We start from the raw sequence: 13468 nt of genomic DNA, 5'->3' as shown, positions 1-13468 counted from the left end.
TCTATTAAGGTATCTTTACTTTGGGTACTTTTTCCAGCACTGGTTGGCAGTGCCCACTAATTGGTCACACCTGAGTGCGTGTTGATGCCGTGCCATAATAAATAAATAAAATTATCTATAGCATTAGCATTAGCATTAGCATTAGTACCAGTCTCTTTAGCTAACATTCCACTCCTTGCCACTTCTTGTCATTGCCAAAGAGACTGACCCTTTTCGTAATCTTCAAATATGAACATTCTATCATTAATGAGCTCGAGGAAATCAGAGGATTTGATCCTGATTCGATAACCGTCACAGCTATACTCCAATCACAATGTTTATGTAAATTAGATTGATAGGAAAACTTCATTCCTTGAATTTGATTGCAAACATTATAGCATCGGGCATTCTGAGGTAATACATTTCATTGCAAACATAAACACAGGGCGTGGGGAGAACAGAGGATATCCGTTTATTGCATTTTTACCACCAGCCAATGTGATCGTATCACGCCAGAGAAGCTCTAACCATTCAATCTTCCCCGCCAGTTCAGTGAACGCTGAAGCTTCTTTTATATCCAGCATACAAGAACAACCTTGCTTCCTGAATATACAGTTGAAGTCGGAAGTTTGCATACACTTAGGTTGGAGACCTAAGCAACCACTCCACACATTTCTTGTTAACAAACTATAGTTTTGGCAAGTCGGTTAGGACATCTACTTTGTGCTTGACATAAGTAATTTTTCCAACAATTGATTATTTCACTTATAGTTCATTGTATCACAATTCCAGTGTGTCAGAAGTTTACATACACTAAGTTGACTGTGCCTTTAAACAGCTTGGAAAATTCCAGAAAATTCTGTCATGGCTTTAGAAGCTTCTGATAGGCTAATTAACATAATTTGAGTCAATTGGAGGAGTACCTGTGGATGTATTTCAAGGCCTACCTTCAAACTCAGTGCCTCTTTGCTTGACATCATGGAAAAATCTAAAGAAATCAGCCAAGACCTCAGAAAGAAATTGTAGACCTCCACAAGTCTGGTTCATCCTTGGGAGCAATTTCCAAATGCCTGAAGGTACCATGTTCATCTATACAAACAATAATACGCAAGTATAAACCCAATGGGACCACGCAGCCGTCATATCGCTCAGGAAGGAGACACGTTCTGTCTCCTGGAGATGAACATACTTTGGTGTGAAAAGTTCAATCAATCCCAGAACAACAGCAAAGGACCTTGTGAAGATGCTGAAGGAAACAGGTACAAAAGTATCTATATCCACAGTAAAATGAGTCCTATATCGATATAACCTGAAAGTCCGCTCAGCAAGGAAGAAGCCACTGCTCCAAAACCGCAATAAAAAAGTCAGACTACGGTTTGCAACTGCACATGGGGACAATGATCGTACTTTTTGGAGAAATGTCCTCTGGTCTGATGAAACAAAAATAGAACTGTTTGGCCATAATGACCATCGTTATGTTTGGAGCCAAATGCTTGCAAGCCAAAGAACACCATCCCAATCGTGAAGCACGGGGTTGGCAGCATCATGATGTGGGGGTGCTTTGCTGCAGGAGGGACTGGTGCACTTCACAAAATAGATGGCATCATGAGGTAGGAAACGTATGTGGATATATTGAAGCAACATCTCAAGACATCAGTCAAGAAGTTAAAGCTTGGTCGCAAATGGTTCTTCCAAATGGACATTGACCCCAAGAATAATTCCAAAGTTGTGGCAAAATGGCTTAAGGACAAAGAGGTCAAGGTATTGGAGTGGCCATCACATAGCTCTGACCTCAATCCCATAGAACATTTCTGGGCAGAACTGGAAAAGCGTTTAATGCATTTAACAGGTGTACCTTGTTATTTGAGCCAATCAGTTGTGTTGTGACAAGGTAGTGTCACGTTGGCATAAATGGTCAGGAGACAGGCGCAGAAATGCGTAATAGGTTTTTTTCTCCCCCAAATTACAGCATTCCGTGTAAAAACACGGGGACGAAGACCAAACAAACACGTATAGAAAACACAGGGTTGAAACCCAAACAGAAGAGTGAGGAGTACCTCTAATAAATACACGGGACGAGACCCGAACATACACAAGCGCACAATGATTATTACACGGGACGAGACTCTTAATCATCTACGCAATACAAGTGGCATAAAAGCCAAAGCAACACAGCACAGGTGCTCACACGACCAACGGACATTGTAACAATAATCGACAGGATAATGGTGAACAAAGGGCACAATTATACAATACTAATCACTGGGAATAGGGACCAGGTGTGCGTCATGACAGTTCCGGAGGGATCCGTGACATGTAGGGGTGGTGTACAGAAGATAGCCCTTTTTGGTAAAAGACCAAGTCCATATTATGGCAAGAACAGCTCAAATAACCAAAGAGAAATGACAGTCCATCATTACTTTAAGACATGAAGGTCAGTCAATCCGGAGAATTTCGAGAACTTTCTTCAAGTGCATTCGCAAAAACCAACAAGCGCTATGATGAAACTGGCTCTCATGAGCTCACGAGGACCGCCACAGGAAAGGACGACCCAGTGTGACCTCTACTGCAGAGGATAAGTTCATTAGAGTTACCAGCCTCAGAAACTGCAACCAAAATAAATGCTTCACAGAGTTCAAGTAACAGACACATCAACTGTTCAGAGGAGACTGTGTGAATTAGGACTTCCTGGTTGAATTGCTGCAAAAACCCCATCGAAGAAGAAGAGTGGTGCCGCTCTAGCAGGTGGGGGAGGGGTCATACTGTGAATGAGTGAAACAGGGAGAAGGGAGGAAAGAGACGAGTGACAGCAACCAACCAACCAAGCCGACTCGCGCTATAGTAGATTAATAGCTTCCATAGCTAGGTTATTTATCCTCAAATGTGATAAATAATGGCAGGGTAGCCTAGTGGTTAGTGTTGGACTAGTAACCGAAAGGTTGCAAGTTCGAATCCCCGAGCTGACAAGGTACAAATCTGTCGTTCTGCCCCTGAACAAGGCAGTTAACCCACCGTTCCTAGGCCGTCATTGAAAATAAGAATTTGTTCTTAACTGACTTGCCTAGTTAAATAAAGGTAAAAAAATTAAAATTAAGTGGTAACTGTCTTGACTGCATCAAACCGGGAGAAGCTAGCTAAACCAGCTAGCTTGGCTAATTGACACTGCTGTGCATGAGTTCTCATCCTACAGCTACAAATAACAACAACTCCGTTCAGAATATTAGCTAAATAGCAGGCTAGTTGTTGGCTTTTGGTGGTTGTAGCCTATCCTTCTCCGTAATTCCATCTTCCGTTGATTAAATATCCTAACTTTTTCCACACGGAGGCTCTACGACTGTAGCCTATTGCCACTTGTAATGACTTGTGATTGGCCAACATCAAGCTACACGCGTCACGCTCCACTCTTGTGAAGAGCGAGTGCTACAGAATAAATTTGAGCATTTCTCTCTCTCTACTGCAGCAGTTGCGTTCGGATCTGTACGGGCCCTTCCGGACAAGTCAGTTAAAATTACACATACTCCAGACCCATGACGAGTAACGTGGAGTCAAGTACGTATATCTGTGGTCCTGCTGCTGCTGCTGTGTGTGTGTGTGTGTATGTGCGCGCACCGGTGTGTTGTGTAACAGGACATGAATGTTCCAATGCCTTGGGCAGGGACACTCTTTTCTCTGTAAGCTATGGCTCCCTATAGACACATAATATGCCCTTCACGTTTCCCAGCCTTAATAGCCTCATTCTAACCTTGCCGTTCATAATAGAGTTGAATCCCCAGGTGAAAAACACGAAACCGTATGAATTATAGCCCTATAGACTATAGTAAATGTCAGCAGTGTGATTAACATGTTGATTGATACACTTCTGTAGAATTCAACTGGAAATGAGCCAGTTTTGTAGGTGTGTGTGTGTGTGTGTGTATCGTAGCTAGCACATAACGTTCTGAGAACCATATGTTTCAAAGAGCTTGGTGAGAATTTGGTTGTCCTATGGTTATTTTGCATGCAACTTTCCCACAAAGTTCTGAGAATGGTGCAGGATACCCAGCTTTTACTTTTCTTTTTCAGTTTCTCAGGTGGTAATGTCAATATTTTCAACATAATGTTTTCGACAGGTTTCCTCACGGTTCAATTTAAAGTCATGCTCTCAGAACATTCAGAGAACGTTAAGAAACAACATTCTTCTGTGGGAATTTCAGTACTTCAGAAGAATGTTTTCTGCAGGTTTCCTCATAGTTCTATTTAATGTCATGTTCATGAACATTAAGAGAACTTTCCATAAAACCCACAAGAACATTAGTAGCGTTCAAGGAACTTTCTAACAATGTTATTTAAAACCATATGCACTGAGTGTACAAAATATTAGGAACACCTTCCTAATATTGAGCTGCACCCCCTTTTGCCCTCAGAACAGCCTCAATTATTCGGGGCATGGACTCTACAAGGTGTCGAAAGCGTTCCACAGGGATGCTGGCCCATGTTGACTCCAATGCTTGTGTGAAGTTGGATGGATGTCCTTTGGGTGGTGAACCATTCTTGATACATACGGGAAACTGTTGAGTGTGAAAATCCCAGCAGTGTTGCAGTTCTTAACAAACTCAAACCGGTGCGCCTGGTACCTACTATCATATCACGTTCAAATGCACTTAAATCCTTTGTCTTGCCCATTCACCCTCTGAATCGCACACATACACAATCCCTGTCTCAATTGTCTCAAGGCTTAAAACAGATTATTTAAACTGTCTATTCCCCTTCAGTTTTTCCCCTTAAACTGTCTACTCCCCTTCAGTGCTCAGTTTGCACCGGGGCCTCCGTCTCCTCTTTCTATTCTGGTTAGAGGCAGTTTGCACTGTTCTGTGAAGGAAGTAGTACACAGCGTTGTACGAGATCTTGTTTCTTGGTAATTTCTTGCATGGAATAGCCTTCAATTCTCAGAACAGAAATAGACTGATGCGTTTCAGAAGAAAGTCTTTGTTTCTGGCCATTTTGAGCCTGTAATCGAACCCCAAAATGCTGATGCTCCAGATACTCAACTAGTCTAAAGAAGGACAATTGTATTGCTTCTTTAATCAGAACAACCGTTTTCAGCTGTGCTAACATAATTGCAAAAGGGTTTTCTAATGATCAATTAGCCTTTCAAAATGATAAACTTGGATTAGCTAACACAACGTGCCATTGGAACACAGGAGGGATGGTTGCTGATAATGGGCCTCTGTACGCCTATGTAGATATCCCATAAAAAATCTGCCGTTTCCAGCTACAATGGTCATTTACAACATTAACAATGTCTACACTGTATTTCTGATCAATTTGATGTTATTTTAATGGACAAAAAAATGCTTTTCTTTCAAAATCAAGGACATTTCTAAGTGACCCCAAACTTTTGAACGGTAGTGTACATTCCCACAACTTCCAAGGAACCAAATGTGCTAGCTGGGGTCTGTGTGTGTGCATGTGTGTGTGTGTAGTCACACTGCGTGTGTGTTTCTGTGTGTGTGATTCTAATCCCTAGTCTCTCTCTCCCTTCCCAGGTAATGACCTGTTCCTGGTGGCAGTCCATGAGCTGGGCCACGCCCTGGGTCTGGAACACTCCAATGACCCCACAGCCATCATGGCTCCATTCTACCAGTACATGGACACAGAGAACTTCAAACTTCCTCACGACGACCTTCAGGGCATCCAGAAAATCTATGGTACTGTACCAACAGGTAACTGCCAAATTATAGGAAACACCAAAATAAAGTGTCTTAATAGGGAGTTGGGCCAACCACCACGAGCCACCAGAACAGCTTCAATGCACCTTGGCACAGATTCTACAAGTGTCTGAAACTCTACTGGAGGAATGCGACACGATTCTTCCACAAGAAATTCCATAATTCAGTGTTTTGTTGATGATGGTGGAAAACGTAACGTTATCACTATAACTAATGTTCCCTGAATGAGGGCAACAAGGTACACCATATTATGGGGAGTCACACTCTTGCGACTTCGGTTGAAGGATCTACAATCACGTCTTCCACAGGTGATAAGCATGCGGCTCGGATTCACTCCTTCAATTTAATACCATTCTTAACCGAGCCCAGGAATGGATGGTGCGTTTCCCTCCTTCAGGGAACAGTAGTTATAGTCATAACGTTACATTCCCTTTCAGTCAGTCAACTTCGGTACAACATACAATGAGAAAATATAATCACGCCCCAAGCCGACCCCAACGGATAGTAATCCCAGCCATAAGTACTCTGTGTACTATACTGGGAACAGTGACATCCAAGCAATAAAACCTCACAATAGTGTGTGGTGATGCCCAACTCACCGCAGCACAAATATCTCCTATAGTAAACCCTTTAAACAACGCCCAAGATGCCACCAGACTCCTGGTGGAGTGGACATGTACACCTCTAGGTGACCCTTGCCCCATACTGCTATATACCAGGGGGAAAGCCTCCACAATCCAAAGGGAGAAACGCTGCATAGAAAGCGCCCTGCCGCGAGCTGGATTAGCAAAACAGATAAAAAGTTGATCACATAACCAGATGTCCTGGGTACGTTTAATGTATGTGCGTAAAGCCCGCACGGGGCACAGGGCATGTAACTTCTGTTTCTCTTCAGACGCAAAAAAGAGGACACAAAAAGGGAACTAGTTCAAAAGCTAAGAACCTGTAGGACATAGCCATGACTTTTGGAGCGAAGGCCGCATTTGGACACAATGTCACCTTAGAGCTGAATACAGGAAGGGTGTACGGATAACGCATGGAGGTCCCCAACATGTTTAGCCGAGGCCAAAGGGGGTTTTTGTAGGAGAGGATCTTCAGATCCACCGACTCCAGAGGCTCAGTGCCTCCAAAACCAGTGCCAATTTCCAACTCCCAATTCCTATCAATTCTGGGATTATGTCCTCCATTCTTTTGGTTATTATTGATGCATACCATTTATGATCCATGTTAAGAATTGCGATATGTCTATAGGAACTGCATTCCTTCTTATCCTTACCCGCTTTTTGGAATTACAGATGTGATGGCTTCTCTCCATGGTGGTAGATCTCCCTCTCGTAGATTCCAGTTCAAAGAGGCCCGAAGTAGAGGTGTTAGTTGTTCTCTGAAGGCTTTGAACCAGTCATGCCATCAGGGCCTGGAGATCTTTTTGCTTTTAGATTAAATATTGCATTATTAATTTCTTTAGTAGTTATTTCTGAAGTAAGTTTATAATTTTGCTCTGTTCCAATTGAAGGGAGATCAAGTGAGTTAAAAAAAAAACGCCCTGTTGTCTGTGCATCTGCCTTCTCTGGTTGCTTGCACAGATTTGTATAGTATGATTCAAACACATTCTGTATTTCATCCAATTTGCATTTAATCTGCTTTGTTTTGCGGTCTTTTATTTAGAAAATTGTATTCTGTGCTTATTGTCAGTCTTATAGCAGTCCCCATGCTAGTCATTTGAGTCTGCTTCGTTATATCGTTCTTTCAGGAACCTAAGCTTTTTTCTCTACTTCTTCAATATAAATCTGGTCAATTTCCTGTCTTACCCTTTGAATCTCACGTAATATAAAAGGGTCTTTGAAATGACTATGAGATCGTTCTAAGCTTCCTAATGTTTCCTGTAATTTCAGCTGTTTCTGTGCATTTATCTTTTTCTTCAGAGATGATGTGACTAGGATCTTCCCTCTATTAACCAGCTTAGTGTATCCCACAATGTAGCAGGGGATACTTCCCCATTATCATTATTCTCCAGATAGATGTTCAATTCTGTCTTTATTGACTCCTTAAATGCTGGATCATTCAGCATGCGTGTATTAAGCCTCCATAGAGTATTTCTTGGTTTGCTATCAAGATGTAGAGTTAGGTCAACTCGTTCTGCCTAACCTTACAATCCTTAAGCCTGTGTCTATCTGCACTGTACATGAAAAAGTAGTCTAACCTGGAGTATTCAGTGTGGCGGGCTGAGTAAAAAGTGCATCCCCTATATGACCTATGGAAGTCGCGCCAAACATCAAACAGTCCTAAATCCTGTAAAATCCTATTGATCTTTTTAGCAACCGAGCTCATTTTCCTATTTTGATTTGTACTGTCCAATTGTGAGATTAAAATCATGTTAAAATCCCCTCCACTGATAAGCGTGCCAGAGGTTTCTGTGGCAGTTAAATCAAACACATTCCTAAAGAACACCATGTCATTCCCCGGTGGAGCGTAAACATTAAATGATGTAACTTCCTTGTGATCCAGTTTATGTTTAACAAAGATACATCTACCCTCCTTTCCTTTTATGTCCTTGTTCCCTCCTTTCCTTTTATTTCTCAAAATTGCAACGCCCCTTCTACCCATTTTATAAGAAGAGAAAATGGTATTTCTATATCCCATAATCTTGAGTTCTCGTGATCAGGACGGGATAAGTGAGTTTCCTGACAGAATAATACGTCAACTCTCTCCCGTTTCATCTTTGCTATTACCTCACTTCTCTTGATGGCACTCCCCAATCTGTTTGCATTGAGACTTATGACCTTAAATTCCCCATGATGCATCGATATAAACCAAAAAGCCTGTGCACCATAACAGCCTGCTTAGCATCAACCTAAAAAGACAGAAAAAACAAGAACAATAAAAAAGTAAATTAAAGTGGGGAAAGAATTTGCAATGCCAGAGGACTGAGGGGGATGAGCCTGACCGCTGGAGGGGCCTCTCACTCAAATGTCAAAATGCGTGATGCAAACAAAACCTTTTTGTGACTTTCATTAATCTGATGACTGTTATTTATTTAATCCACTAACTATGTTTAATTGTTACCCGATTATTAATTTAATGTAACAATTAAGTCATTAGGAATTTGGGGCACCACGGAAGAAGTTGTTTAACTTCTCTAGGATAGGGGGCAGCATTTGGCATTTTGGATGAAAAGCATGCCCAAATTCAACTGCCTGCTACTCATCCCGAGAAGATAAGATATGCATATTATTAGTAGATTTGGATAGAAAACATTCTGAACTTTCTAAAACGGTTTGAATCATATCTGTGAGTATAACAGAACTTATGTACCAGGCGAAACCCCGAGGACAAGCCATTCAGAATTTAATAAAAATGGTCACCCTCTTTTCAATCGAATTTCATTGGGAATCCAGATTTCTAAGGGATTGCTTGCAGTTCCTACCGCTTCCACTGGATGTCACCAGTCTTTAGAAATTGGTTGAGGTTATTCCTTTGTGTAATGAAGAAGTACGGCCATCTTGAACAAGGGTCACTTCATGTGTACTGTTTGATAGAGGCGCATGACCAGAAAGCATGCTTCAGTTTTGTTTTCTTCCTGTATTGAACACAGATCATCCCGTCTTCGATTTGATCGATTATTTACTTTAAAAAATACCTAAAGTTGTATTACAAAAGTAGTTTGAAATGTTTTGGCAAAGTTTACTGGTAACTTTTGAGATATTTCGTAGTCACGTTGCGCAAGTTGGAACCTGTGTTTTTCTGGATCAAATGCACCAAATAAACAGACATTTTGGATATATATGGATGGAATTAATCAAACAAAAGGACCATTTGTGATGTTTATGGGACATATTGGAGTGCCAACAGAAGAAGCTCGTCAAAGGTAAGGCATGATTCATATTTTTATTTCTGCGTTTTGTGTCGTGCCTGCAGGGTTGAAATGTTTTTTCTCTTTTGTTTATGGAGGTGCAATCCTCAGATAATAGCATTTGTTTTTTTCTGCTTTCGCCAAAAAGCCTTTTTGAAATCTGACATGTTGGCTGGATTCACAACTCGCGTAGCTTTAATTTGGTACCTTACATGTGTGATTTCATGAAAGTTAGATTTTTATAGGAATTTATTTGAATTTGGCGCTCTGCATTTTTCTGGCTTTTGACCAAGCGGGACGCTACCGTCCCACATATCCCAGAGAGGTTAATGAGTTACCATCTCCTGAATTAAACTCTAAATGATATATAAGTTATATATTGATAACAGTCACTTATTAATCATTAACTCATATCAGTCTCATTCTGAACAGTCGTAACCTGCTTGGATCTGCAAGAACCCCAGCCTTGCTGATTATTCAGTACTACACAATTTGTTTGAATCATTTATTTACTAACTAAATAATAACACAGAATACACATACACACTTGCATGAGACAAAAGTCCCTAGTGGACTGACAATATATGATGGCTTGTTACAACATAACATTAGAGGGGGGAGCGAGAGAGAGAGACAAAGGGAAAGAGACACTTATTGTACATTTGGAAACTACACTCCCAGTAACCATTTACTTTGCATACGAACCACCGCCCGTTGGGAGGAAGAAATTAATGTATTTACACGTTTGAATGCCATCATTCGTCATCTATCTCTGTTGAAACCAACCCTTCATGAAAGGGGTTGGCCTTTCCTGTGGGCCACTTGTACACACTCTGATTGTCCACCAGGGGTCACAATGTCCTTCTTCCATGAACTTTTCCTACGTTCCCCTTTAAGTGTAAGTTACTATAATACTCAGAGTAAATACTTGAATTTATGGGGAAAATACCCAACAGATGTGCAGTACGAAAAATCAGGCAGCCATTTCCTAAATTGCGTCACCGGAAGCCCAGAGAAGGAAAATGTTTAATCTAACTCAAATACAGGAAACAACAGTTTTAACACCCGTGAACAGTGTGGAACTCACTTGAAAGAAATGTATTTATGTGCCAAGGCTTGCCTGAAGCCCAGCCCACTCTGGGTACAAGGACTCCGGCTATCAGTGGCATTCCAAACACTTAACAGACACACACTCTCCCCTCAGCCCTCAAATTAAGTGGACACTTCTGATGACGTATCATGACGTCTGATGAGTATACACTTGCAGCACTTTAAATAGACCGCCCTTGTCCGAACATTCGTCACATTCAACCCGCAATGATTGTGTTTTCAGCCATCGGTAGCTTGTGGGTGCTTTACATGCGCTACCGTCAATTATGATTGCATTTCTACTTACATTAAATATATAATTATTAATATACACCTACTGTATGATAGCTAGCGAATGAATTATCTAAATAACGTTAGCCTGCCTAGCTACTTCTGAAGAAGGAAAATGTTTTATTTCTGTCATTTCCAAAAGCTAACCTAACAAAAACATCATTCATTTTACGAGACGTGTTTGTGCCCTCGTGTGCATTAGTAGCACCATTTCTAACTTATTTACATGTGTTTTTCCTTATTTATGTTAACTCCATATTGATGTTGAGGTTTTAAGTTTTGGTGGACTTATCTTAGTGGATGTACAATCATCGCGAATTGAATTATGGGGCATTTCAGCCCTGAGGTGAACATAAATGTACACTCTCAAACTCCATTAAAATCGAGGGCGGAGGTGTTTTCGTTGCAAACTTCCCTTGCTTGGCTAATCATTTGGACCGATGACAAATATGGCTGTGGGGATTCTCCCAAGGGCATAAGGCGAGGGTAAGTGGACGAGTATGTGTCTTTTATGAGTTTGAAACACTGCTAGTGATGTACCCCGATTGTCCGTGCCACAATGAGCCTCACTCGGTTTTTGGCGGTAAAATGTGTTCCAGTAACCTGCTGGCACCCAGAGCTGGACTGGACGCATTAAAAATAGACCCAGGGAAAAAATATTAGGAATGAAAAGCGTTGAGCTGGAGACAGATAGCTCATTTGGGGGCTCATTCATATTAACCACAGAGTCTGCGTGTGGGATAATAGCGTTGTCATATCCAACCCTGCTGGTTCCCTCGATTCCGCTACCAACATTTAATTGCCTATAGAGCCCATAACCTGTATCACTAGACACCTTAAAGGGACTAGTGAGCTTCAGGCAGGAATCAGCAATGGATCCCACCTATGGGGGAGGGACGCCCCCTTGCGGACAGTGACCCAACTTGTCACTCTCAACCTGGGGACACTGATATACCCCTTGAACCCTGTGAACAACGTGGAACGTGGGGTAACAGAGGGAGCAGCATTAAACATGGCCAAGCTTCCAACATACGTTGTGCTTCCATGAGACTGTATAGCCTGCATGAAGCCCGGCCCCTTTACGGGCACTCTGGCAATGGCTGACGTAGTAGCTAAACCGTTTTAGCTAAAGTAGGGGCACTATTTTCACAGACCCATGCCAAAGCCCCTCGCTCCGGGCGTTACCCCAGCCAAGTGCCCGGGGGGCTGCTTCTTCATCAGAGGTGCACACAAACTCCATTTCTTTCACTCCCTCCAACTCCAGGAACTGAAAATAGGAAGAGGGTTGCCATAACGCCAGGGGAAAGCTAGTCAGTTTTACTCGCCGGAGGTTAAGTATGCTAGCCAATGTTAGCCAGGAGGCTTTTTAGCATAAGATAGTGTCGTGTCTCTATTATCCCTAATGTGATGACAGGCTATTTTCAAATCGATTACCTAATGTTTAATTTTTGAATAAATTAATCAGGCAATAACTAACTCATTAGGAAGAGGATGGCACCACGGAAGCATTAGCTTATATGGAGCGGCTATCTCCCAAATCCACTCTTAAAGATCTGAAGATCTTTTATATCAATAGCAGTCCATCATTAATTATTCTTTACCTTCTATTAGTCTCATCGGAACGTCTTACAAAATTCTGCACAAAACCTAGCATAAATTATGAATCAGCGTTATACAAATTGGCTTAATTATTTATTTACTAACTAATCAAATCACATAAATACATAACAAACAAACAGTAGATATTATACATTTGGTTGCTACATGATACAAAGAAAAGACTCCCTAGCTGGCAAAGCCGATATGATGGCTTGGTAGACAAAAGAAAAGGGGTGTGGACCGATAAAGAGCGGGAAACTCAGAGGATTACTACACTCATAGAAATTACTAATACTTTACATGAATGACCACTCATTCAAAAAGAAATTGCAATTCATATTTACGCCCGTATGTCGTTGTCTTCTCTGTTGGAATCTGGTCTGTCTGCTGGAGAGTTCATCAGAGTCTCTCTGGTTGCGTTTCCCCCGAAGATTAAAGTATTTTGATGTTGTTAGACGGATACTTCAGAATACCATTCGGAGATGTTGCCATAGAATAGGTGTTTCGGCGGTTGTCTGTATTCTTGTCCTAGGTTTACGTAATTTCTAGCTGAAGACTAGTCATTTGTGTCGTCTAGAATTTCTCACTTATTCTGTAGAGATTGATAGTCTCAGAGTTTAACTCCAGCCGTGTAGCCAATGCTCCATTAAATTCTGTAGTTTAATTTCCAGCCGTGTGGCCAATGCTCCACGTAGTATAGTATTGTCCTTTGGTAGAGTTGTAGTTTAATCCACTTCACACACCAGCGTCACACGGCATGTTTTGGTCTTAGATATTCAACCCTTTGCAACCTTAGTTTACACTGGGGTTTACGTGGTCTGGTGTGAATTTCATCAGGAGTGGGTTTTATACGTTTCAGACAGCTGGGAAATGTACACATTAAGAGATACCGTTCAGTGGAAAAGGGCCGTGACGTCTAATGTGATGTCTGGGCTCACGGGAGTGTGGCCAC

The 13468-nt window shown here is 41.6% G+C and overlaps 1 protein-coding gene across 4 annotated transcripts in view; it reads left to right on the top strand.

Moving 5' to 3' along the window:
• The window catches only part of LOC109872132 (matrix metalloproteinase-16), a 42456-nt gene that overhangs the window by 17848 nt on the left and 11140 nt on the right, over positions 1-13468 (top strand). For 2 of the 4 annotated variants that reach the window (XM_031807327.1, XM_031807325.1), the window contains one exon: positions 5505-5666. In XM_031807327.1, the coding sequence (XP_031663187.1) occupies positions 5505-5666 (162 nt within the window). Of the gene's footprint in view, positions 1-5504; positions 5682-13468 lie in introns of all 4 variants that reach the window. The other 2 variants (XM_031807326.1, XM_031807324.1) reach the window with 1 other exon arrangement.

Source organism: Oncorhynchus kisutch, linkage group LG27 (assembly GCF_002021735.2).
Source record: "Oncorhynchus kisutch isolate 150728-3 linkage group LG27, Okis_V2, whole genome shotgun sequence".
NCBI classification, from domain to species: Eukaryota; Metazoa; Chordata; class Actinopteri; order Salmoniformes; family Salmonidae; genus Oncorhynchus; species Oncorhynchus kisutch.
This window is presented reverse-complemented; position numbering and strand designations above follow the sequence as displayed.